Raw genomic sequence first — 27291 nt, forward strand, 5'->3', positions numbered from 1 at the left:
AGCTGTGTGTATTTGATCTGAACTTTTTGTATTGACTACAGAAATAATGGCTGCTCTGTGTCCATACCACTGAACGAAAACATCACTTCAGTAAGCCCGCGAGAATGACGCTTATTTAACACATCTTTATATATTTAGGAATGAGAGAGAAAATTGGAGCGAGTGTAGCCTTTGATAATTTCATTACTCAGATTCTCCCCTATTTCTTTCTCTCTAGATCTCTCTCACTCTCTTTGGCTGCAGACGGCAGCTGGTTCCTTTCGGGGTTTACAACTGGAAACAGCTGTAATGAGTGCCACATGTGCAACTATCCCCCACAGAGCAGCAAAAAGCTCACCAATGACCTACATCTGCCTCAAACCAGTGTCTGTTTCAATGGATGCCTCATGGGGGCCGGGAAGATTAAACTAGTAATAGATAATAGACAAAAAGGCAGCAGCGGAGGAATATAAGGTTAACTATGTTCAGATAACGGCCTGTGTGTGTCCCGGAAAGGTTTGAAAGCTACCCCTCAAAAGAGAACATCATAGTCAAAAAGGATCCTGAAACCATATCCAGTGTGACGAACCTTAATGGGAGGCAACAGGCTGGCTTCCTCTGGAAGTTGAACTGTCATGTTTCAAAGATTAGTTGTGGAGGAGTGTTGGTCGGGAAGCATACGTGAAAAGGATGTGGAGGTCAGCTGAGGATCAGCCGAATTCCAACTAAGCACCCACACTGTTTGTATAACTGATGGTTTAAAGGGACAGTTCACCTAAAATAAATAATAAATGACCCAAAAGTCATCAATTACTCACATTCATGTGGTTCCGTGACTTGTTCCTCCGTGGAACACAAGAGGATAAAACGTTTAAGGATCAGCTCATAATGAAAGTGAAAGCATTCTAAAACATGCTGGGTTATGTTTTTTAAACCAAATGCTGGGTTTAGCCTGTTGGGTCATTTTATTGGGTTATTTGTAATATTTTTTACCAAGGTGCTGGGTTTCTGTAACGCAGCTGCTGGGAAATTTTTAATGTCAATACAAATGATGAACCACCTGAACTGGAACTGGGTCAATGTAACCCAATGTTGTCTGTGCAACCGGTTAAAACTGGATACATTTGTAAATGGTCATTTTGTGTTCTGTTCTGAGAGAAAACTTCTTGAGGGGAAATTTCCTGAATGAAATTAAGGTTTGTATTACATTGTATTTCTATCAAATTATTACTGTACAAATAGGAAAAGGTCTGTAGTCTCACAGTTTACCTTTTTTGTTTACATGTCGTGGCTAACGCCTGCTTGGAACTAGCCTTCTACAAACGCAGCATACACCAGATCTACACTCAACAAAGCGCCGGCACCAACAGGAAGTTTTACTTAAATGTCTGACAGATGAGATGGCAAGGTAAAGCTGTTTTTGATGTAATTTTTCAAACATGAATATATAAGATTGTCATTTAATGAACTGGAACAGCTTACTGATATACATTTTCTTTCTACAGATTTTTTTGGGAGTATTTTATGATTGTAAAAGACTGACTTGCCATTGAATAAAAAATTGGCAGCGGCTGTGCAAATAGTAATAGATTCGATTTAAACTAAGTGAAAATAGCATTTTCTTAGCGATTGCTGCTATTTACACTAAGTTTAAATAACAATAGATTCTAATTACACTAAGTGAAAAGCAGTATTTTTTTTTTTTTACAATACTTGTAAATAGTAGTAAGATACTATTTGCACATCAGTGTTATTGTACATTAAACGGTATGCAATAATAACAAATATAATGTAAATTATTATATTTATTAAAATTATTAAATGGATGCCACCTTATTGGGACAATAAAGCCCTCGATACACCTACCTCTAAACCTAACCGATAAACACTTTATTATTAATTAAACACATGTTTTTTACACTTTTCAAACATTTTCAACCTTTTTATTGAAAATAAATACCTTTCCAATGTGATACGTAATGGGAAAAGGGAGTAGAGCGAGTTCGGCAAAAGGCAGATTCGAACTCGGGTCAATTTGCGTCAGAAACTTTCTGCCTCACGCCTTCCCCTACACTATTACTGCTATTGTCAATCTAGAATCTTCCGTAATTTTGTTTGGCTCAACCAGACGTCAGTAGGCGGAGTTAGTGTAAATAGCCTCTGCCAAAAAGGTGGGCTATTTGCACAATACATATTGAATATGAACTGCTCGTCCTATTTTATTTTTATTTTTTTAAATGAAAAACCTTCAATTTCAGGTTTACTGACCCAGCCCTGTCAAAAAACAACCCAGCAAATGGGTGAATGAACAAAATAAGCTGGGTTAATATAACCCAACATGTGTTCTGTCCAATATTTACCCAGCTCTGGGTTGCGAAATAACCCAACGCATTTTTTTTAAGAGTTTGGGGACTTTTTACTGAAATAGCAAAAAAGTACCATAAAAGTATCATTATTATTATTTTGACAGCCCAAGTCCCCGCATTCACTTTAATTATATGGTAAAGAGCAGCAAGGACATTCATCAACATTTCTTCTTTTGTGCTCTACAGAAGAAGAAAAGTCTAACAGGTTTAGAATGACATGAGGTTGAGTAAATGATGACATCATTTTAGTTTTTGGGTTGGATGCCCCTTTAATGCTCCACTGGAAAGATACTGTAGTATAGGGACCCAGGAAACACACATACAACCAAAAAGTGTGCGTTGGATGCACTGTAACCCGCTTTAGATAAAAGTATCTGCCAAATACGTTTAATGTAGGGACCAAGACAATTAAGTCTTGATATTAGTTCCAATGGTTTTTATTTCATCCATTCACTGGAGAATGTCTAAAACTTGCATGTCCTGTGACACCAAAGCAAGGGGTTAATACATTTTTCTTCCTCTCTCAAAGGTGGCCCACAAAGTTTCTCCATTTAACAGACAAGACTTTGGTCACCTATGACAAAAACAGAGCAGGAGATCCAGACTAGACTGGATCTAGTTACACTTGCTCAGACACTCTTGCTGTTAGGTCTGTCCGATTGAAAACACCTGTGGGCAATGTCCATGTGCTAGTTTAAATGGTATTAAACCACTTTGACTGTGAACGTGGAATAAGCTGTTGCAAAGGTAGAGATACTGTATTAATAAATATCCCATCCCTCCATTCTCTTTATTGATTCACATGACAATTTGCTTTTTTCAGCTAAAACAATTCATGCATATTTCTTTGACTACGTCAAATTTCTGAACAATTGGTGGATCAGTGAGAATCACTTTTGTTAAATTCAGGGGTCTTCATACAGGTCTGTGACCCCCAAGGGGTCAACATCAATCAAATCTATTAAAAAGCTAAAGTTCAGCCAAATTGTCTCTACCAATTTAACTAAAAATAAATATTCAGAAAAAATTCAAATGTAAAGTACAATGCCAATATAAAGGCATGATGCCAATGATTTGTAATGGATTTACAATGTACAGTTAGCATCTTTACAATATTTAAATAAAAAAATAAATATGATACTATATAGATCTAAATATAGGCCAGACTTCAAATGCAACACTCAATATGTAACAGGGTGTCCTCACTCCATCTCTTTATCCACCAACTGAAAAAAGTCCCTGATTTAGTTATAGATATTCCATCAATACTAAAGTCGGTTACACTTTATTTGAAGGTTTCCGTGTTACAGTGAAATATACATTTAGGTACTGAGTAATGATAACTAACTACATGTACTTACTATGGGGTTAGGGTTAGGATAAGGGTGTGGTTTGGGGTTAGTTGCATGTAATTATGTACAAATAGCAATTACTATATAGCATGTAACGTGTAACAAGGACACTGTAAAAAGCGTTGCCCTAAAGTCTTCTGCCAATAAAGTCTTCTGTCAATAAAGTCTTCTGTCAATAAAGTACCCAAATCTCCACCTTCACCTTGAGTTTGGCTGGCCTGGGGTTTCAGCCAAACCATTAGACTCTTTAAAGCACCGACACGCTTTCATAAAGCTTTATCTGCAAATCACTCCAGTGATTAAGCTGAGCACCGTCCTTTGTTTAAGTAGTGCCTCCTCCTTCAGCTCCACAAAGAGCTGTCTGTTGGAGACGTCCAACCTGGACGCTGGACAGGCAGCTGTGCTGGATAGAGCAGGCATGATAGATCATATCCGGGATTACTAAGTAAAATAAGCCCTGCTCTCTCTCTTTGCCCCCTTCCCCTCCCAAAAAAATGACAAAGCGCTGTGTGTATTTGATTTGGCTCTTGCTTATTTAACTCCTATCAGAGAAGAACCATTCAGGGTGGATGTGGAGAGCAATCTTGAGGTTTCTGCGGATTTACGGATTTGCCTTCATTCATTTTTCAAAATCCCACCCATAGACTAATCAAAAGTAAAAAAATGCACCTGACATGGGAGTGTTTTCATACTTGGACATAAAATGTCGGAGAATTTAGGAACATGTATTAACTAGGGATGAAGAACACTGAAGAACCTGTATGGGACACTGTAACCGAACCATATAAAAGATGTTTAAATTTGACTAATGTTTTTTATACATTACAAAAGAAGTTATTTAAGCAGCATAAGGAGAATTTACAGAGCTTAAAGGATTAGTTCATGGCCAAAGTAGTATACTTTGAAAGGCTGTTTCCGCAGCGGAATGTGGACAATGAAGTATAACTGGGCCTTTAGACTTCTTGGTGAATGTCTGCGGGATGAAAGTAAACTGTCAGAGCTCTAAGAGCAACTGTGTGACCCTGACCTTGAGACAATTCTCACAGAGCAGCCGGGGTGTTGGAGAGTGTTAACAGCTCGAGGTTGCCCAGTCATCCTGAGCGCAGACACTCTCACCAACAGGTACAGGTGGTAAAGTTCTCAAACACAACTACCATCAGCTGCCCACCTCCACAGAACCGTAAATCAATTACACACACACATCCAAATACACATCCGCAAACATGCCTTTCTTTACTTTTCAGGCCTTTTTGCCTTGTTGTCTTATGGATTACTTTTTCCATAGTTGTTGCTGGAAGACTCCGGCTCTGCCATGTCCTGTGTTGACATGCATGATACCACTGTCTCAAAAAGAGGAAGGTCTGCTTTCTTTCACGTCTCACTATGACCGAACATGCTTCATTTTAGTCTGCGTACCGTGAAACACAGACTGAAATATGTGCCCCTTCAGATTATTGAGTCAAGAGGATTTTGCATTCAAAACACAGTTGTACAGTTAATGTTGAGGCAGATATAATTCCTTCACATGTCCTTCACATCTTCTGGTCAGTCCATTCGAGTGGCAGCTTTCATCGATCATTGAAACCAAGCCGCATTACACACTGAAAGAGTTCTGTACTTCTAGATAGTACAGTGTACTACCGGTAGTTATTTAGATAGTATATAGACAGTACTATTTTTTTTTCTCTCTATTGGCGTCCAAAACAATTGCAAGCAAAACAACCAATGTCTTTTTTACAGAATAGTTTTTCTTTCTTTCTTTCTGCTATTAAGTTTGAAAAAAATTAGCTAGAGAAACGTTTTATTGTGTGACTTTTTTCTTCTTTTTTGTGAATCATAGAGTTTAAACCCAATGGATAAGCAACAGTTGCTGGTATATATAAAATATTTTGTGCTGTCAAATCGCATCTTACAGAAAATATTTTGCTTGTGTGTGTGTGTGTGTGTGTGTGTGTGTGTGTGTGTGTGTGTGTGTGTGTGTGTGTGTGTGTGCGTGTGTGTGTGTGTGTGTGTGTGTTTGTGTGTGTGTGTGTGTGTTAGAGTGCGGATCGGGCCGACTTTTTCAGTCCGAGCCCGGCCCGCGTCCGACAGAGCAGTAACCGAACCCGACCCGAGCCCGACAGGCATCAAGATATTTATGTTCGAGCCCGACCCGAGCCCGACAGTTAAAATCCCATTTTTTTCTCATACTAATGACAATTGTACGTTTGTTTGTGTGGAAAGCCCGCTTTTATTAAGCAACTGTAGGAAGGCAATCGGAAATGTCAACAGGACAAGCGCATCAGCGCGCGGAGCAACAAGCGCTCTTAACACCAGGCGCGCGCACATTATGCACGCGTTTCGTTGTCACGGCTACATAAACGAATGTCCGCACACAGGAAGACGGATGTTATGGTAATATTTTACATGTATTTTAATCACAAAAACGATCGTTTGCATCAAGTGAAAGCATCAGGCACATCGGCTACCTACATAATAAGCTGTTTTAAATTTAAAATGTTCAATGCCTTATCGCGCTGATGTGACCGAGCCCGACCCGACCCGAACATCATTTCTAAATATCTGTCCGAACCCGGCCCGGCCCGTCGGGTACCGGCGGGTCCCGTCGGGCTCAGGTCGGGTATCCATCCTCTAGTGTGTGTGTGTATATATATATATATACACACATACACAAATATATTATATAAACAAAAACTTTTATGTTAGATGCGATTAATCACGATTAATCGGTTTGACAGCACTCAAAAAATATATATAAATTGATTAAAAAATAATAATATTATTTCTTTTTTTTTCTTTTTGGTGCACAATAAAGACAAACAAACAATGTTGCCATACTAAACTTACACATCACACCACTATACTGCCCTATGTGTCTGCAATTTACATACATATGAATGTCTTATGAGATCATGCGTCTCACCTCATTGACTTGCTGTTTGTCCAGGTGAAAAATTTGACCGGAGCTGGTGGCAGCAATCTCCTCGTAGGCTCTGTATCCCGGCTGGGAGCGATCCCCGCAGTCCCCCGTCAACACAAACACAACCTGGATTCAGAGGGGACGTTTATGAGTGTGTGTGTGGTTAGGGGGTTGGGTGCTGGGATAAAATGTCAACACTGGGGTATATTCCATGAAGAGCAGATGGATTTTTAAAATGGGCTGTGATATATTTAGATTTATGGCTTATAACTTCACAACCTGAAAGTTTAGTATTTTAAGGTGAAGTGTAATTTCTGCAAAAAAGGAATTACAAAAAAACTCAAACAAGTTTTCAAACTGCCATCGGTACCTGAGACTGTCGGAGCTGTACTAACTGAAGAACATCTCTTTTCAGGCGATAATCTTTGGCTCTGGCATCTGTGAAAACATAGATAAAGGATCCAGGTAGCGAGACCTCCAGAGCCTTCTTGATGGCCCCAATGCTCATCTCTGGACAATCCCCTCCACCCTGAGAGGGAACAACAAGGCCTTCATCGTTGACATCGACATTTATGCACTGACCAGAGCGCAAAAAAAAAACATATTGTATTGGCCCGAGGTACAAGTTCTAGTACTTACTTTAGAGCCCAAAGGGACAATAAGAACATAGTGCTAATAAAACTGTAGCACTGAAGACAGATCAAGTGCTGAGATGAGCCAAGATACTCAGCAGAAGCCACAGAGAGCAAATAAGAACACAGAGTACAGAATATGATTCGATGATGATTTATGAAGGAAGAGGCCAACGGCTCTTGCTGCTAAAGAATACAAGTGTAAACACCTGAGTAAAGGTAACTAGGGGGGTCTGGAGGTTGAAGATGAGAGGACGGCAGCATTTCGGATAGAGGAAGCGGATGCAGGCAGAGCAGTGTTTGAGTTGCAGAAATCTAACCAATAACTAAAGCCAGGCCATCTTTTCAGCCAGTTAGTGTGAGAAATTAAGAAATGATGCTTAACTGGAGCACATTTGCAGATGATTTGAATATAAAAACTTGACATTGTATCAATCTATCTCAGTTATTTAGAGTATTACTTATATAATTTCTATATTTTATTTAGCAGCGTTGACCATCATGTAACACTCAAAGTTATTAATAATTTAACTCACAACTTATAAAACTTAAAAATGAATAACACTGTTAAATGTAATCTTCAGCAAAAAAAAGTACACTGTACATTATAATGTTGAGATGTCTACTTGCTCTTATAGCACTTACAATGACTGTTCTCTTACGTAGAGTTCTCTCGTACTGCGTCGAAAGAACGCTACGGGAAAGATATTTCTTTGTCGAGATTGAAGCCTAAAATTAATCCTTAATTTTGTAATATTGTAAAACGCTTTTCTGAAGCATACAACCTAGGCGGAGCAATACAGCTCACCCATTGGCTGCTCTGCCAGAAAAGCACAGCCTATGCGAGGCCAGAGACGCTGACCAATGAGGACGCTTCGCGCCCTTCTGCGTCACCTCCCGCCCAAACAGGCGTGGCCTAGGCCTATAAATACGAGCATAGCTGTCTAACACGCCGATTTTCTAAAATTCACGAGGCTACACGCATCGTTGGATTGGATTCGAGCCGCCACAGCCGTTTGGAACAAGCACCTCAGCAGGACGCGCCTCTTACCTGAAGCCGCTGGTCATCGCCGCCTTCAGCCGCCGTTCCCTGCTGCGCTTCTCCGGCGTGGAATATCCTTCTGTGTGTGTGTTTTTGTGTGTGTGTTCGCCGTCGCGACACACAGTTTTTCCACCACTAAAAGAGCCGAGCGTCTTTTTCAAGATGCCTCGCACCTCCTGTGGCTCGTGTAGAGCCCCGCTCAGCGACGGGGACCACGTGCTTGTGTTTCCTGCCTGTGAGTATCACGCAGCTTCAGCTCTCGTCGATGGCGGCTGCCATCACTGTAATTTGATGCCTACGGTGACTCTGCGGACTCGCCTGGCGTTCATTTACTGAAGCTGCATCTTTTCCGCCTGCTGTAGTGCCGCGCCGTGAAAAGCGCCGTGCTTAGCAGAGCCCGGAAACTCCCTTCACCACGAGGTGCTCGCCGCTGCTGCCGCCAGCTTCTCCGCCCGCTTCGCTGGACTCTATGATCGACGGACAAGGGCCGCTGTGTGCCGCCGCGTCCGTCATGAACGAGGAAGGTGAAGCCGCGTCTGTGGAGGACGACTGCTTTTCTCTCCCGCTTCGGATGGGCGAGCTCCGAGGATCTCCCCTCCCCCGCCGCTCATGAGCGTCGACGGAGAAAGACCAGCATCGATGCGCTTACCGGCTGGATGGCTGTTTTTCTGCAGAGGAACGTACGTTACCGTCCTCACGACCCGCGCCCTTTTCTTCCTGAATTCACGAAGAAAGCGCGGAGTCCCGGAAAGCCCCGTCTTTAGCCAGGATGCGCACTTCTGCTTCGAGGAAAGCTACAGTGTTAAAATCCCGCCGCGGCCGGATTTCACTAAAATGTCTCGCTCGCACAGTCCCAACATACGCGACCGTGCCAGTGTATTTTGCAGTCACCAAATCAGCATCAATGCTCGTTTGCCTGCACACAAACGCCGTTTTCACGACGCCCCAGGTAAATCTGAAAATGTATTTTCTGGTGTCCCGGCCACGGCCGATGGTGTAATGTGTGTATCCGTAATGCCCACGACTCAGTGCCCATTCATACACACAAGCACAGCCCTACACAATACAGGGCTTGCACACATAAAATCGACTCGTGTCGATTGTGCAATACATGTAAGTTAGTGAACGTGCCCGCTTTTCAGTGCCCACAATCACTACACACTGCATGTCCCGTGGTTTCTGTAAAAACGAAACGAATGCACGGTCAGTCGGTTCTGATAGACAGTACTCTCTGTGCTACACGGTGTCCCGGCCACAGCCGATGATGTAATGTGTGTAACTGTATGCCCACGACCCAGTGCCCATTCATACACACAAGCACAGCCCCACACAATACAGGGCTTGCACACATAAAATCGACTCAATGTCGATTGTGCATTATATGTAGTGAGCGTGCCCGCTTTCAAGTGCCCACAATCACTACAAGCTACATGTCAACATGGTTTCTACGGAGCTCGCACCGCGTGCTCTCTCTCTCTCAGCTGAGAGAGCTGAGCGCGCGCGCGGGCTGCCCGCTCGATAAGCGCGCCCCCGCATCACGCCATGTTACAGCACACGACTGCTCTCGTGTCGCCGCCATTTCGCGACCAGAGCCCGGTTTTTCAACCCGTGCAAGCACAGCCCCGTACAACACAGGGTCTGCACACATAAAATCGACTCAGGTCGATTGTACTTTACATGTAGTGAGCGTGCCCACTGTCCAGTGCCCACAACCACTACACACTGCACGTTCCGCGTTTTTTCTGTAAAAACGAAACCAACGGACGATCAGTCAGTTCACAAACACAGTATTCCCGGTGTTATAAATGTGCCCGCTACCACGCGCCCACATTTATTCACAAATATACGAGCCCTACGGGCAGCCCCGTTCAACACAGGGTTTGCACACTTAAAATCGACTCAGATCGATTGTGCTTTACATGTAGTAAGCGTGCCCACTGCCAAGTGCCCACAACCACTACACACTGCACGTTCCGCGGTTTCTGTAAAACGAAACTAACGAACGGTCAGTCAGTACACAAACACAGTGTCCCCGGTGTTATAAATGTGCCCGCCACCAAGCGCCCACGTTTATTCACAAGCATAACGAGCCCTACGGGACTCGTCCCGCGCGCTCTCTCTCGACACAGAGAGCCGAGCGCGCGCGGGATGCATACTGTGTTAAACATGCCCCCCGCCTCACACGCCACGGCGTCCATGTTACAGCACACGGTTGCTCTCGTGTCGCCGCCATTTCGCGACCAGGGCCCAGATTACATTCAACCCCTAGTCACACGTGCAGATGCATGGGAAGGACTTCCCGGGGTCTCAGAATGGGTGCTAGAGACTATAAAAAGAGGCTATTCGCTACAGTTTCATCGACGCCCTCCCCGTTTCACGGGAAAAGTCGAAACCACGGTAAAAACAGAAGTAGCACATCTACTTCGAGCCGAAATAGCGAAGCTATTGAGCAAAGGGGCCATAGAGCCTTTATCTCAAGCTCAGAGCGAAGGGGGTCTGTACAGCAGATATTTCCTGGTACCGAAGAAAGACGGGGGTCTCAGACCCATTTTAGATCTAAGGCGTCTGAACAAAACGCTAACAAAGCGGAAGTTCAGAATGCTCACGAAAGAATGCTCGCGCAAATTCGCCGAGGAGACTGGTTTATGGCGATAGATCTGAAAGACGCGTATTTTCACATACAAATTGCGTCACGTCACAGGCGATTTTTGAGATTCGCCTTCGAGGGCCGGGCATATCAGTACACAGTCCTGCCATTCGGCCTGTCTCTAGCACCTCGTACATTTACAGTGTGCATGGACGCGGCGCTGGCACCCCTGAGACTCCGGGGCGTTCGAATTCTGAACTATTTGGACGATTGGCTAATTCTGGCTCAATCGCCGTCAGAACTCGCTCACCACAAGACACTAATACTCGATCACCTCGAGTGCTTAGGTCTGAGAGTCAATTGGGAGAAAAGTTCACTGTTTCCCAGTCAAAGGATCTCCTTTTTAGGACTGGATCTGAACTCACTGTCTATGACAGCACAGCTGTCATCACAGCGCAGGCGAAATACCCTGCAAATGGCGAAATCCTTCCGCAGCGGCCACATAGTGCCACTCAGGAGATTTCAGAAAATGCTGGGCCTCATGGCCTCAGCCTCAACAGTGCTGCAGTTGGGCCTGCTGCGCATGCGCCCACTACAGTTCTGGTTGAGAGCGCGCGTACCGCGCCGAGCATGGTTACACGGTCGTTATCGCCTCAAGGTCACTCAGGAATGCATTTCAGCCCTGACACCATGGAGAGCGTCAGACTGGTACCGGTCAGGTGTAAGCCTGGGGACTTCCTCGAGCCTGAAGGTGGTGTCCACGGACGCGTCCACCTCAGGCTGGGGAGCACTGCTCGACGGCAGACCGCTCTTTGGCCAGTGGGCAGAGCGAGCCAAACTACCGCACATAAACTGCCTGGAAATGATGGCGGTGGACTTTGCGCTGAGGCGCTTCTGTCCCCGGATAAAAGGACACCACGTCCTGGTCCGCTCGGACAACATGTCGGTAGTAGCCTACATAAACCGCCAGGGTGGCGTGAGATCCCGGAACCTATTCAGGTTAGCGGAACGCATACTGGTGTGGGCCCAGCACAACCTGCGCTCGTTAAGAGCAATGCACGTGCCAGGCCACTTGAACGTAGGCCCGGACAGACTCTCACGGAACAACGTTCCTACGGGAGAGTGGTCCCTACACACACAGACAGTGCGTCTGCTGTGGAAAACGTTCGGCAGAGCGGAAATAGACCTGTTTGCAAACCAGGAAAACGCTCACTGCCCAGAATTCTTTTCGAAGAGCACGAACGCGCTGGCCAGAGTCTGGCCCCGCCGTCCGCTCTATGCTTTTCCTCCTGTCTCACTCCTGCCTCAAGTGCTGGAGCGTATCAAGGAGAGCGGATGCTCAGTACTACTAGTTGCTCCATACTGGACGAATCAGACCTGGTTCCCAGCTTTGATGCGACTGAAAAGTACTGCCCCGTGGCCGATTCCAGTGAGGAGAGACCTCCTCTCACAGGCCAAGGGCTCGATTCTGCATCCTCACCCCGAGCTTTGGTCCCTACACGTATGGGCCATAAACGGGTACCCGCTAACCTCCCAAGAGGAGTGTTAGACACGATCGAACAAGCTAGGGCTCCGTCTACTAGACGGCTCTACGCTTCCAAATGGTCGGTGTTCTCTGGATGGTGTTCAGATCAAGGTCTGTCACCACTTCAGTGTGGAGAACCGGAGATTCTCTCCTTCTTGCAAGAGCTATTGGATAAGGGAAGGACCCCATCCACGCTCAAAGTCTATGTGGCTGCCATATCAGCGTTCGTTAATCCAACGCTTGGCCGTTCACTAGGCAGGAACGACCTGGTGGTCCGCTTCCTGAGAGGCGCCAGGAGGTTAAACCCTCCAAGGCCTCCTTCAGTCCCCGTTTGGGACCTTTCTACAGTGTTGAACGCTATGAAAGGGGCCCCTTTCGAGCCTATTCACTCAGTTGACATGAAACACCTGTCTCTCAAGACCGTGTTTCTTTTGGCTCTCGCTTCAGTGAAGCGTGTGGGAGACTTGCAAGTGCTCTCGGTGAGAGCTTCTTGTATGGAGTTCGGGCCAAACGACTCTGTAGTTGTATTGAAACCGAAGCATGGGTATGTGCCTAAGTCCCTCAACACACCGTTCAGGGCTCAGGTCATCTCCCTGTCGGCCCTGCCGGCCTCAGAGGACGGAAATAGCTCCCTTTGCCCGGTCAGGGCATTAAGAGCTTACGTGTCCCGCTCCGCTGTTTTTCGACAGACGGAGCAGCTCTTTGTTTCGTTCAGCGGGCGCTCCAAGGGACGAGCCGCAACGAAACAGAGTCTGTCTCGATGGGTAGTGGACGCCATTGCGCTAGCCTACGCATCTAGAGGCTTGGAATGCCCTTTGGGCATCAGAGCACATTCCACGAGAGGCATGGCCTCTTCATGGGCTTGGTATAGCGGAATCTCGTTACAAGATATCTGTATGGCGGCAGGCTGGGCCTCCCCGTCTACATTTATTAGGTTCTATAACCTAGAGGTTCCTGCGTTGCAGGCTAAACTGCTCTCGGTCTAGAAGACTATGTATAAGTGTTCCTGCCCCGCGCTGCGGCCCAGGTCACTTCAATGTTAATATGTATAAGTGTTCCTGCCCCGCGCTGCGGCCCAGGTCACTTCAATGTTTAATATGTATAAGTGTTCCTGCCCCGCGCTGCGGCCCAGGTCACTTCAATGTTAATATGTATAAGTGTTCCTGCCCCGCGCTGCGGCCCAGGTCACTTCAATGTTTAAGCATCACTCACTGACAATGTGTCCCATGAGCATGCTATTACCCCTCATATATATCTATATTTACATATATATGCTATTATGCCTTAAGAGGCACTACTATAAGGGATGATGCTATTTTAGCCGCTCTCCCTATACTTCTTGGGGTAGGCACTTGTATACCAGGGCGCGCGCGCCCTTAGGTGTCTGTGTCGATCCAAGAGCACGCACGGCGGTTTGCATAGGGTTCCCGTAGCGTTCTTTCGACGCAGTACGAGAGAACTCTACGTAAGAGAACGTACTCGGTTACTAACGTAACCTCGGTTCTCTCTAGGAGAGGGAACGAGTACTGCGTCTCATGGCCGTGCGTGCCCACGCTGCGTCGCTTCATTGACGAAAATCGGCGTGTTAGACAGCTATGCTCGTATTTATAGGCCTAGGCCACGCCTGTTTGGGCGGGAGGTGACGCAGAAGGGCGCGAAGCGTCCTCATTGGTCAGCGTCTCTGGCCTCGCATAGGCTGTGCTTTTCTGGCAGAGCAGCCAATGGGTGAGCTGTATTGCTCCGCCTAGGTTGTATGCTTCAGAAAAGCGTTTTACAATATTACAAAATTAAGGATTAATTTTAGGCTTCAATCTCGACAAAGAAATATCTTTCCCGTAGCGTTCTTTCGACGCAGTACTCGTTCCCTCTCCTAGAGAGAACCGAGGTTACGTTAGTAACCGAGTACGTTTTTTAAAGTGTTTTATTTCTAATTTATTTTGACAGAAAAATTTTAACATCGGTCATTCATCAGTTATCAGCCATTAAAATAATTAGCGGTTTATTGATACTAGCCTGAATTTAAATATCAGTTAATAACTATCAAATAATGTAATCATTCTTAGGACTGCTAAATCCTTATCATATAAAAGTTATTAATATCTATTAAACAAATAAGGTGTTATAAATTATTAATACGTATAAATGGGTGTTATAAATATAAATTATATTTTATAAACATTCTCTGGTGGTCTGTTTTAATGAGGATTTGAGGCATGTAAACTTAAAACCAGTTAAACCATTTGGACATCAGCTTGGGAGAATAGCTAGACCAGGTCAAATCAAATAAATCCCTATAAAATAAATTACAATAGTGTTATTTTTCCTCTGAAAAGTTGCTATTTAATAGTCTGTTACCCACCTGAACAAACAGCTCTTGAAGATCCTTCTGGAACTTCTTAGGGTCAGTAGTGATGGAAACAGGGCCGATGTCTGGTGAGGAAAAACAAAAGAAATCAAGAAGCAGCATCTACTTTACAATATTAACTGTGTGCGCAATCTGAAGGTTCAGGTTACCGTCCTGCTGGAGCCCTTCATTGAGTGCTTGGAAAGTCTATCACAACACTTCAACAAACAAATCCCTGGGGAGTAGGAGTGTTGAAAAGATTAACCTTCTTCACCCTCATTAATGAATTTTAAACAGTTAGGTCCAACTAAAGCCCCTTCCACAGATTCGACCCTACTAACGAGTGCCTCAAGTCTCTTTCTAGATACAGACCCAGCCAACTCCCAATCACGAAACGCATTTGTCCCGGATTCTACCTCATCAACATCTGCGGTTACAGATGACTGTCCTGAATCGTTTGACAGCTGAGAAAATAAATGAGAGACCATGCAAAATTCCAGCAGTCCTCATGTGATACCAGACTGGGTTCATAACCTCACTCATTCATTTTTTAGGACTGCTATCATCCACCTAGATAATCTCTGACCTCTTCCCCCTTTCTCTACTTTATCTCTCTCCCTTTCTTTTGTCTCAGGATGAATTGTGTCCTCCCTGAATTTGGCACTTATTTGGACTCACTCGGAATCTGATTGATTAGAGAGCTGAATATACAGCACATGGATGAACCAGCATACAGAAAATACATTGTTTATGGTCAGTCAGAGTATGGGTCTGATATCCCCACATTATTTATTACTCGGACTTACTTTTTAAATGTTATTAAAAAATAGAAGACAAAGAGGAGGATTACAATTTTGACAGTGCTTCGGGAAAATGGACAGATGAGAAAAATTTGGACCATGTCTGAGGGGAAGTCTGTCTTCTTCTGAAAGCAAATGGGACAGATCAATACACCATTATATAATAATATAAATAAAAAACTTTTAATTTATGATCTTGAGCACTGAATGCCAACAAACTGTATATTAAATCATATTATATTATAGTATATTATAAATAATAAAATGACAATATTTTGTCAACAATAATATTAATATTTTAGAAACAAAAACAAAAAATTCCCTGGTCTCCCAGCATGGTCAGGCTGCTCTGTTTTGATGTTTTAAGTGGTGTGGGGCATTCTTAAGCATAAAACCAGTTATACCCATCTCTAAATCAGCTTAAACCAGCTAAGACCAGCAAACCAACTATTTAAAACTATTTAAAACTATTTATCCAACTAACTAACTTATTATTTTATATTATATAATATTATATATTAACTTGTATTTATGATATTTTAGCAGAATTAATATTGTGTAAACATTATCTGCTGAAAAGCACAGCATGGTCAGGCTGGTCTGTTTGCTTGTTTGGGATGGATCACCTAAGACTGGTTTAAGGTTTTAAGATTTTTTTTAAGCTTGTATTGTATCATATAAATAATAATATTAAAAATAAATTATTATAATATATTAAATATTATATTATATAAGTATTCTCTGTAAACAAGCTGTTTTGCTGGTTTAGGGACGTTTGGGGCATTTGAAAAACCAAACCATCTGTAAGTCACCTTAGGAGAACATCAAGCCTAGATTAAACCAGCCAAGACCAGCAAACCAACCAAGGCTGGTTAAGTTTCCTCATTCATTTCCATCTTCTGCACTTTCTCCATCCCTCTCTCAGCTGTGAGGGGCCATTAATTTGTGTTGCTGTCACGCCTTTCTGTCTGTCACCGGCTGTCTTTGTGATCTCAGCGGTTTACAAGGTCCTTAAGGGAACACTACATTAAAAGGTGAGGGAAGGACTGGCACCATCCCCCCTACCAGTCTAGCACTGACGTCTCTCCTCTGACTGGGGGGGCTGGGTTGACTCTTCCGGAGAATTGGATGGAGGACTGGGGGTTATTGTGTTAATTACATACTAGACAACATGTGCTTCTCATCAGCTCCATGGGCACCCCTACCCCCCTAAGGCTAGCAGATACTTGGTTTGAACCAGGCTATATTGTGTAAGTGTACCTGAGAACACAGTACTCTCGCTGCAGTCTGTGAGCAGATGTGGAATTTAAACAGATTTAATGAGTGTGGAAAACATACAGTGACAGAAACTGAAAAATTGCGACATGGTTTGCAGATTATCCAGTTCAAAGTTCACAGATCAAAATGTAAATTGCAAATGTAAAGTACAGTTCTGTTGTTTAAAGGTGCACTAGGTTGGTTTCAATATAGCTAGATGACTTGACACCCACTGTAAAAAATATAGTGTTGGTTTAACTTAAAAAAGTAAGTTGGTTGCCTTACAATTTTAAGCTCACTAAAATAAAATAAAATTAGTTAATACAATTAAGGAGATTGGTTTAAACAACAGAAACTCAAAAGTATTACGTTATCTGAACCACATAAATTAGTTGATGTGACAAAAGAAAAAACAAATCATGAAAATATTTTTTACAGTAGGCTATAGGTAGCTTACCATATTGGTCTGGATGCATTTACTAACTGCTTCCGTTTCACACCAAAGCTATTTGTTTTTATTTTTCCTTTTGTTACACGGGAGCTGTTTTTTCTTTCTTTCATACTTATTCGATTAGTAAATTACATAAAATAATAATAATATTAGGCCTATTGTCAAAAATTGACAGTGCACTTCTCCATGATTCAATGATCACAACCTTTCAGCGGTCCCTGGTGGTGAAAATGTTCCTAGCAGCCCAGACACCTTTGTTCAAAATTAGTTCATTGATTGTGCTTGGCCAAACAAACTTCTTAAAACTTTATCAAGCGTTTCTCCATTTGGAACTTCAGGCATTGATATTCGATTCATTCTTTGGAATCACTTTTATAAGGCAACGTAACTGACAAGTATTAATTATGATGATTTACATTAATCATAAGATTGAAACATATAGGATTTTGTAATACCTGGATCATGGAACGGAACCAGCACGAAGTTCCTGATTGGTCTTGTTCTGCGGCTCAGAGTTCTCTCCAGGATCCGAGACGCACCATCTATCACCTGTTTGAGATCGTCATACATAGAGCCGGTTACATCGAAGACAAAGGCCAGTGTTGAAGCGCTGTCATCCGCGCCGGAGTGACTCTTCGCGGGGGGAACGGATGAGGAGCGCGCGCTGATAGTCAGCGCCGCCAAGATGAGGAAATTTGCAAGAAACTTATTCATTCTTGCTTGAAATTCATTAGACCCGTATTTTAAACGTGTCAAACAACCATATGAAGAAGAAAAAAAATCACCGTAACATGAATTATAAAAAAATTAAGTGATGTAAACCCGATGATTGAGGGAGAAAAAAAAGGAAAGAAAAACAGTTAATTCCGGAAGAAGAAAAACAATTAATTGTCCCTGAAATGTTCAAATCCAGTCGTTTGAGTTCTTATAAAAAGGTCGGGTGTAAATAATCCTACTCGCACTGGATAAACGCAACTTGGAGTAAATTCCATATATCTTGTCCCATCCTTGGCTGAGTTTTGGAGAAAACTTGTAAGAAGCGCGTGGACCCTCTGTAGCTGAACACTGCAGTGTTGGGGAGGGGTGTGAGGAGTCCTTACAACCTGATTTTTTGTGTGTGTGTAACTTGACCCGACTGTGACTCCCAACCCCAGCCCACGGCATGCTCCAGTTTACCAGGGAGCCACTCAAGAAACGCGTGCCAACTGCCATGAGACAGAGATGGAACTATTGTATATTACAATAACAATGTATGGAGGAATTGATGACACTGCATAGTGAAAATGGGGTTATCACACGATTCATTCCAGTAAATATGTAGCCTATGAGGTTTGATTTTGAAAGTCAACACATACCAGACACACACCTTACAGTTTTCATTCAACACAATAGGGGCATGTTGTCACCAACTAACCTGCCATTAAACCATTTATTATGGGCTTGTAAACTAAATTTAAACAGTAAAACAATTATGAAACAAAATAATTAATGAAATTAATAACTTATAAACAAATGAATTGTTTTAGTAAATTAATAAATTGATTATATTTGCATGATTTAAAACAACTTACCCTGAGCTGACATTTATGAAAAATGTCCTTGTCCTAAAAACACAGTTCAACATTTCAAACAAAATAATTGACTTATGTCAGAATGTATGCCAGTGTGTTTTTATATTGTTCACTTGTTAAACACAATAAAAACCACTTTCCATTCCATTGTGGAGTTTAGAGGACAGAATGCACCAAAGGTATTAATAATTTAAGAGGTTCTCAAACTAAAATAAACGATAATACAGAAAATGTATAAAAAAAACAAGACATTTGGCTTAACACATTACAGATACTAAAAGCTTTTGTGACAACTAGCCCCAACCTTCCCGACATTCTTCTCGGAAGTAATATTTAGTGCATGGATAGGGTTGAAATAATTTTAGGTTTATTAATAGAGTGAGTTTATACTCAGCTGCCACACATCTAATAATATACATGCAATTCTCTGGACTCGGTTTAATGTGCGGCATAAATGACAAGGCTCCAGTAGAGGCATCCCAGATGCTTTTTGAAAGGAAAGACTCCGGATACGCCTTCACCCCTTTGTATATCCGGATAAATTACGTTGCTATCAGTAATTCTCAGATACATCAATCAAACCTCATGCAACATTTGGTCATCAAGCATTTATTGTTGCTTTAACTTGATATCGGGCTAGCAAATGCTGTCAAGTTGATAACAGAACATTTCAAAAAAGGAAGGAAAGGGGGATGTCAATGACGCTGTAACCTCCAAAATTTTGCAATTAGTTCTATTTACATGGTAGCCATTATATTCTTCTGGAATCACACCAAAAACTAATAGCATAGGGTTTATGACGGTATACAGATGTTGTTTTTGTGATAATTCGATCTAAAACCAACAAGGCATTTGCTTTCAGGTCAGCACATGGTTGGTCAAGACTCACCCAAATAGACTTGCCAAATGACACACTGCCATTGAAAGACACTTAACTTAGTAAATGATTTCATCTTTAGGATGGACATGTCGTTCAAAAAAGTTTGGCCATTGGAGAAGTCTTTAGTATTTTCTGAAATTATGTTGTCACGGTTCATCGATCCGGGTGTTCATTTTGTAGATCTGTTGGTGTGTTTGTAGGTGTGGGGTCTGTGTGTGTAGTGCTTGTTGGTTGCCTAGTAACCAGCTGATCATATTATCAGTCTCCAGCTGCAGCTGATCACTACTGCTTGTTTAGCTGCCTATATCTAGCGGGAGTGAATTATGCTTGGTGTCGGTTCGTCACTCTTGTTTGTGTTCTCTCACCTAGTTCATGTCTGAGTTCCCTAGCGGAGTTTCCTCGGTCTCGTCTGTGCGTCCAGGCTTCTGGAGATCGTCTGGAGTACCCTTCTACTAGACGTCTGTCTGTGTCCTCGGAGTATTATTTACTGTCACTATTCACTCTCCTGGGTCCGTGGCATTCAGGTCGCCCGCCTGTCAACGTGGTGTTTTGAGTTTGTACCTGTTCCGCCTGTCACCAATAAACTGTTTGCTTGCATTTGGATCTACGACTCTCTTTCTGACAGAACGAACCGACCATATATGGATCCAGCAAGCACGGCGGAATTGCAGGATGTACTTCCACGGAGCGATGTTCGTCTCCAGCAACAGGAGGAACAGACTATGGCCACGGGTCGTGCTGTTCAGGCGCTAGTCACCCAAGTCTCTGAACTGACGACACAGGTACAGCATTTGAGAATGGATGCCGCTGCTTTTCAACTACAGGCCGCGGCTAATCCACCGGCTCCAGTGATCCAGTCCATTCGTTCCACCGAACCCCGCCTTCCGCCTCCGGCGTTCTACTCCGGTGAGTCGCAGTTGTGTCGTCCTTTTTTGGCCAAGTGCTCGTTATACATCTCGCTTCAACCTTCCGCGTTTCCTACGGAGGAATCCAAGGTGGCTTTTGTGATTACCTTGCTCACGGGAAGAGCGGGTAGCTGGGGAACGACTGTTTGGGAGCAGAGACTTCCGTGTTGTGCGTCCTTTCAAGCTTTCTCTAATGAGCTCAGAAAGGTCTTTGATCGCGCTGCTTCCGGCAGAGACGCGGCGCGTCTTCTTGCAGAACTGCGACAAGGGGAACGTACGGTAACTGACTATTCTATTGAATTTCGTACGTTGGCTGCAGAATGTGGCTGGAATGCCGAAGCTCAATGGGATATGTTTTTATACGGCCTCTCTGAGTACATAAAGGACGAGATTTACGTCTTGGAATTACCCACCGGGGTGGATAAATTGATTGATTTGGCGGTTCAAGTGGATACCAGATTACGTCGACGAGGTCGTCGGTCACCGCGAGGCTGCGCCACTTATGCTCCTAATCCTGCTTTCAATTCTCCTGACGAGGCTACTTCATTTCTTCCTGAATCTGAGCCCATGCAACTGGGCAGATCCCGCTTATCATCGCGAGAGAAGCAGAGGAGAAGAGAGAGGGGATTATGTTTATATTGTGGAGCCGCCGGTCATATCGCGCTGCAGTGTCCGGTAAAAGCCAGCACCCGTTAGTAGGTAAGAGGTTACTGACGGGTGGGGTTGCACGAACTGAATCCTCTTTTTCTGCCACTCATCTTCCAGTGTGTCTACGTCTTCAGACTCAGAGTTTTGACTGTGAAGCCCTTATTGACTCAGGAGCTGAGGGTAATTTTTTAGATGTCGATTTGGCACACAGACTTAAGATACCTATAGTGGCGCTCTCTCAACCCATTTCTGTGGTTGCATTAAATGGACAATGTTTACCCTCAGTGACACACTCTACCGTCACTGTAAAATTGGTCACTTCTGGTAATCACTCAGAGAACATTGACTTTCTGTTAATTGACACTCCTTCTGCTCCTGTGGTGCTTGGTCATCCCTGGCTGGTACTCCATAACCCACACATTAACTGGCGTAGAAATTCTGTGTTAGCCTGGAACGAATCTTGCCATTTTTCTTGTTTATTGTCTGCGTGTTCTTCTGTGTCTTGTTCTGTGTTTCAGGATGAACACGCGGATTTATCTAACGTGCCACGTGAGTATCTTGACCTGAAGGAAGTGTTCAGTAAGTCTCGGGCTGCTTCTCTCCCTCCGCATCGTCCCTATGACTGTGCTATAGATTTACTGCCAGGTATGTCTCCGCCTAAAGGCAAGTTATACTCACTTTCGGTACCAGAGAGGGAGGCCATGGAGAAATATATTTCTGATTCTCTAGCCTCCGGGTTCATCCGTCCTTCCTCTTCTCCAGCGGGGGCAGGGTTCTTTTTTGTGGGGAAGAAGGATGGCTCTCTGCGACCGTGTATTGACTACCGAGGGTTGAACAACATCACGGTAAAGAATACTTATCCTTTGCCGTTGATGTCTTCAGCTTTCGAGCGGTTGCAGGGAGCATCCGTCTTCACAAAATTGGACTTACGTAATGCTTATCATTTGGTTCGCATAAGGAAGGGGGATGAATGGAAAACTGCCTTTAATACCCCCAGGGGGCACTTTGAGTATTTGGTCATGCCTTTCGGTCTGTCTAACTCCCCCGCGGTTTTCCAGGCACTCGTTAATGACGTGCTGAGAGATATGGTAGATCAGTTCATATATGTCTACCTGGATGACATATTGATATTTTCTTCTTCTCTCCAGGAACACGTTCAGCACGTCAGGCGAGTGCTCCAGAGGTTGTTAGAGAATGGGCTTTTTGTCAAGGCGGAGAAATGTTCGTTCCATGCACAGTCGGTTCCATTTCTGGGTTATATCATCTCCTCCGAGGGGGTGCGCATGGATCCCGACAAGGTTAAGGCTGTGGTGGATTGGCCAACTCCAGATTCCCGTAAGGCCCTACAGAGGTTCCTGGGGTTCGCCAATTTTTACCGGCGTTTCATTCGCAATTTCAGCCAACTAGCCGCTCCTCTGACTGCCTTGACCTCCACCAAGACGACGTTCAGGTGGTTTGGTGCAGCTGAAGCTGCATTTACCAACCTCAAGAGCCGCTTCGTTTCAGCTCCCATTCTCATCGCCCCTGATCCATCACGTCAGTTTGTGGTGGAGGTCGACGCGTCAGAGGTGGGGGTAGGAGCGGTTCTTTCCCAGCGCTCGCCCACGGATGACAAGATGCATCCTTGCGCGTTTTTTTCTCATCGTTTATCTCCTGCTGAGTGTAATTATGACATTGGTAACAGAGAGTTGCTGGCAGTCAAGTTAGCGTTGGAGGAATGGCGTCATTGGTTAGAGGGTTCGGGGGTACCCTTTATTGTCTGGACCGATCATAAGAACCTTGAATATATCAGATCAGCTAAACGACTTAACTCCAGGCAGGCTCGGTGGGCACTTTTTTTCGGTCGTTTTGAGTTTTCCTTATCGTATCGTCCGGGTTCCAAAAACATCAAGCCCGATGCTTTATCTCGTATTTTTGACCGTTCCGTGCGCCCGTCCACTCCCGAGTGCATTTTTCCTGAGAGACTCATTGTCTCCACACTCGTATGGGAGATCGAGTCGAAGGTCCGTTCGGCCTTAGAAGGGGTAACGCCTCCGCCCGAGTGTCCACCGAGTCGCTTATTCGTACCGGAGGGATTACGGTCCGACGTAATTCGATGGGGTCATTGTTCCAATGTAGCATGTCATCCAGGAGTCAGTCGCACCAGTTTTTTGGTCAAGCAACGGTTCTGGTGGCCCTCCATGGCTCGCGACATTCGAGGTTTTGTTTTGGCATGCTCGGTCTGTGCTCGTGGTAAGACTTCCAATCGTCCACCGGATGGGTTGCTCCAACCGCTGTCTGTCCCTTCGAGACCCTGGTCCCATATCGCGCTAGATTTTGTCACTAATGGGCAATACGGTCGTTTTGACCGTAGTGGACCGGTTCTCGAAGGCGGCTCATTTCATTCCCTTGCCCAAATTACCATCTGCCAAGGAGACAGCGGTTGCTGTTGTAGATCACGTCTTTCGTTTACATGGCCTCCCGATGGACGTGGTCTCTGACAGGGGTCCCCAATTTATTTCCAAATTTTGGAGAGAATTTTGTCGGTTATTGGGGGCGAGTGTCAGTCTTTCTTCTGGGTTTCATCCTCAGAGCAACGGCCAGACCGAGCGTGCCAACCAAGACTTAGAGAGAGTGTTGCGATGTTTGGTATCTCAGAATCCTTCCTCCTGGAGCCAGAAGCTCTCATGGGTTGAGTACGCACATAACTCGTTACCAGTGTCATCCACGGGCCTATCTCCATTTGAGTGTAGCGTAGGGTACCAGCCACCTATTTTTCCCAGTCTGGAATCCGAAGTCGCGGTCCCCTCCGCTCATGCGTTCGTCCAGAGGTGCCGCCACACTTGGAGTAGAGCCCGCGAGACTCTCCTCCAAGTGGGAGCGCGCACGAAGGCTCAGGCCGATCGCCACCGGTCGAGGCCTCCCGTTTACGTCGTGGGTCAAAAGGTGTGGCTTTCTTCCAAGAATATTCCTCTCCGCTCCGTATGTAATAAATTAGCTCCCAAATTCATTGGCCCGTTCACTGTCGCCAAGATTCTTAGTCCGGTGGCAGTCCGCCTCAAACTCCCTCCTGCGTACAGGAGAATTCATCCCGTGTTTCATGTCTCCAAATTAAAGCCTGTGTTTCATTCACACATTAATCCGCCAGCCCCGGTTCCTCCTCCGCCGCGACTCGTAGACGGGGAACCCACTTATTCGGTCAATCGCATTCTGGACTCGAGAAGGAGGGGACGCGGATTTCAGTACCTGGTGGACTGGGAGGGTTACGGTCCGGAGGAGAGAAGTTGGGTTCCTGCTAGGGACATACTGGATCACTCCCTTATCGATGATTACAATCGCCAGGTAGGCTCTCCTGGGAGTGCCAGGAGGCACTCTTAGGGGAGGGGGTACTGTCACGGTTCATCGATCCGGGTGTTCATTTTGTAGATCTGTTGGTGTGTTTGTAGGTGTGGGGTCTGTGTGTGTAGTGCTTGTTGGTTGCCTAGTAACCAGCTGATCATATTATCAGTCTCCAGCTGCAGCTGATCACTACTGCTTGTTTAGCTGCCTATATCTAGCGGGAGTGAATTATGCTTGGTGTCGGTTCGTCACTCTTGTTTGTGTTCTCTCACCTAGTTCATGTCTGAGTTCCCTAGCGGAGTTTCCTCGGTCTCGTCTGTGCGTCCAGGCTTCTGGAGATCGTCTGGAGTACCCTTCTACTAGACGTCTGTCTGTGTCCTCGCAGTATTATTTACTGTCACTATTCACTCTCCTGGGTCCGTGGCATTCAGGTCGCCCGCCTGTCAACGTGGTGTTTTGAGTTTGTACCTGTTCCGCCTGTCACCAATAAACTGTTTGCTTGCATTTGGATCTACGACTCTCTTTCTGACATATGTTGCCATTTACTCACATTCATCTTATTCCAAACCTGTATGACTTTATTTCTTCTGTGGAAAACAAAAGAAGATATGTTGATAAAAATGCCTTTATGGTTTTTGTCAATACAAGGAAAGTCAATGGGGTCCAATGTTGTTTTGTTTGGACACCACTGACTTTCATTATACTATAGTCTATCAACAAAGTTGAAACATCCCTCAAAAAGTCAGGTTTGTAATGACTGAGTAAATTATACATTTTGGGTGAACTATCCCTTTTACTTTACAGCGGTTAAAATATGTTATTACTGAGGGCAAAAATGTTAATCGAAAGACAAAACAGTCATCATATTTTCAGTTTAGAAAAACATTGTGTCTGTTAAAATGAAATACTCTAACACACTGTTTGCCTGCTTCCGTCCAAGTCTTCTCATTTTTCCAAACAGCTGGTTCATCACCCCGTTGCACTTAACAATGTGGGATAAATAATCCAGACCTCACTGCAAAAAACATGTTTATGACCCTTCATGTAACAATTTGTGCCTGTGCAAAACATACATTCCTGTCCTCCGTCCTCTACTCTCTGTTATTCTCTAGCTTTCCCGTGCGACTAGGGTGTGAAGTCTGTTTTGTTTTAGTGCTGTATCTGGAAACTAAGCCTGGGAGCTGAGCGTGAGGTCTGTCTTACTTTAGTCAGCGAGAACCCTTAGTTATTGCTGATTCAGAAGCCCCAGATGCCGCGTTGACTGGGCCACCGGCCTTGAGTACCTCATAATGAAATGGAAGACGTGCCATAGATGCACAATGAGAGCTCGATTACAACAGGGCTAGACATGAACTTTCAAGAGGCAAAAACAAGCCATCACAAGACTTTGCTGATACCTAAACCTGTGTGTGGCTTTATGAATTGTTTCAAGACAGTTAGTGCCATGCATCCAAAAAAAGAAAGAAACTCCAGTCATGATTAAAATGGTGCTATATATTAAAGGTTTTTTAACTTTTTGATGACAAGGACCCCCCAAAAACAGCGGTATATGTTATACAACAAATTATACTGTGTGATAGATGCATACTTTTTTTCTACAAAACATAATGTAGTTTTTTTCCTTTCTGTAAAAATGTGTGGTTGTCAATATAAGAATGTATTTTTAATTGTTCTAGTGATTAAACATGTTTTAAGCCATTTCAATATATAGTACCTTGCAAAAGTATTCACACCCCTCCATTTTTGCCTTATGCTAAACTACTTTAAATTACTTTTTTCACATCAAACTTTACTCGCTACACCATCATTAGAAAGCTAAAAAAAAAAAAGATTTGTGGTAACTGCAAATTTATAATAATTTTTTTTTAAAAACGGGAAAAATTACATTGCATAAGTTACATTTAGATAAGGAGTATTCCAATTTTGCAGGATCATCTTTATCATCTTTAAGATGTTTAAATTAATAAATCAATTTGATTAAATGGACATGATTTGAAAAGGCACACTCCTCTAAAAAAAAAAAGGTCTAGCAGATGAAAATGCATACCAGAGCAAAAACCAAGCCATGAGGTCAAAAGAACTGCCTGTAGAGCTCAGACACAGGATTGTGACGAGACACAGATCTGGGAAAGACTGCATTGAAGGTTCACAGAAGTATGTAGCCTCGATAATTCTTAATGGAAGAAGTTTGGAACAAGGACTCTTCCTAGAGCTGGCTTTCTGGCTAAAATGAGCTATCGATGGAGAAGGGTCTTGGTTAGAATGGTGAACAATAAGCTGATGGTCACTCTGGTGGAGCTTTATGATCATATGTGGAGAAACTTACAGAAGGACAAACATCACTGCAACACTCCACCGATCTGGGCTTTATGGCAGAGTGGCCAGGCTCAAGCCTCTCCTCAATGTAGACACATGAAAACCCCCTTGAAATTTGCACACACACACACACAAAAAAAAAAAAAACAGATAAACCTCACTTCCAAGTATCATGTCTGGAGGACACCAGGCACTGCTCATCACCAGCACCAATAACATCCCAATGATAAAGTGTGGTGCTGGAAGCATCATGCTGTGGGGGTGTTTTTTAGTGGCAGGGATTGGGGGACTCGTCAGGGTAGAAGAAAATCTCAACAGCAAAATATTCAGTATATCCTTAATAAAAACCTAGTTCAGAGCATTCAGAACCTCGGACTGGGAAGAGGGTCCAACTTCCA

General features: G+C 44.0%; 1 protein-coding gene across 1 annotated transcript in view; it reads right to left on the bottom strand.

Moving 5' to 3' along the window:
* Positions 1 to 18318, bottom strand: part of hmcn2 (hemicentin 2) — an 81430-nt gene extending 63112 nt beyond the window's left edge. The window contains exons 1-4 of the mRNA XM_079636874.1: positions 17711 to 18318; positions 14763 to 14833; positions 6988 to 7146; positions 6621 to 6743 (exon numbers count right to left, since the gene is read on the bottom strand). Coding sequence (XP_079493000.1) covers positions 6621 to 6743; positions 6988 to 7146; positions 14763 to 14833; positions 17711 to 17969 — 612 coding nt within the window. The 5' untranslated portion in view covers positions 17970 to 18318. The remainder of the gene's footprint in view (positions 1 to 6620; positions 6744 to 6987; positions 7147 to 14762; positions 14834 to 17710) is intronic.
* Positions 18319 to 27291: the final 8973 nt, after the last annotated feature.

This window comes from Phoxinus phoxinus, assembly GCF_949152265.1.
Source record: "Phoxinus phoxinus genome assembly, chromosome: 15".
NCBI classification, from domain to species: Eukaryota; Metazoa; Chordata; class Actinopteri; order Cypriniformes; family Leuciscidae; genus Phoxinus; species Phoxinus phoxinus.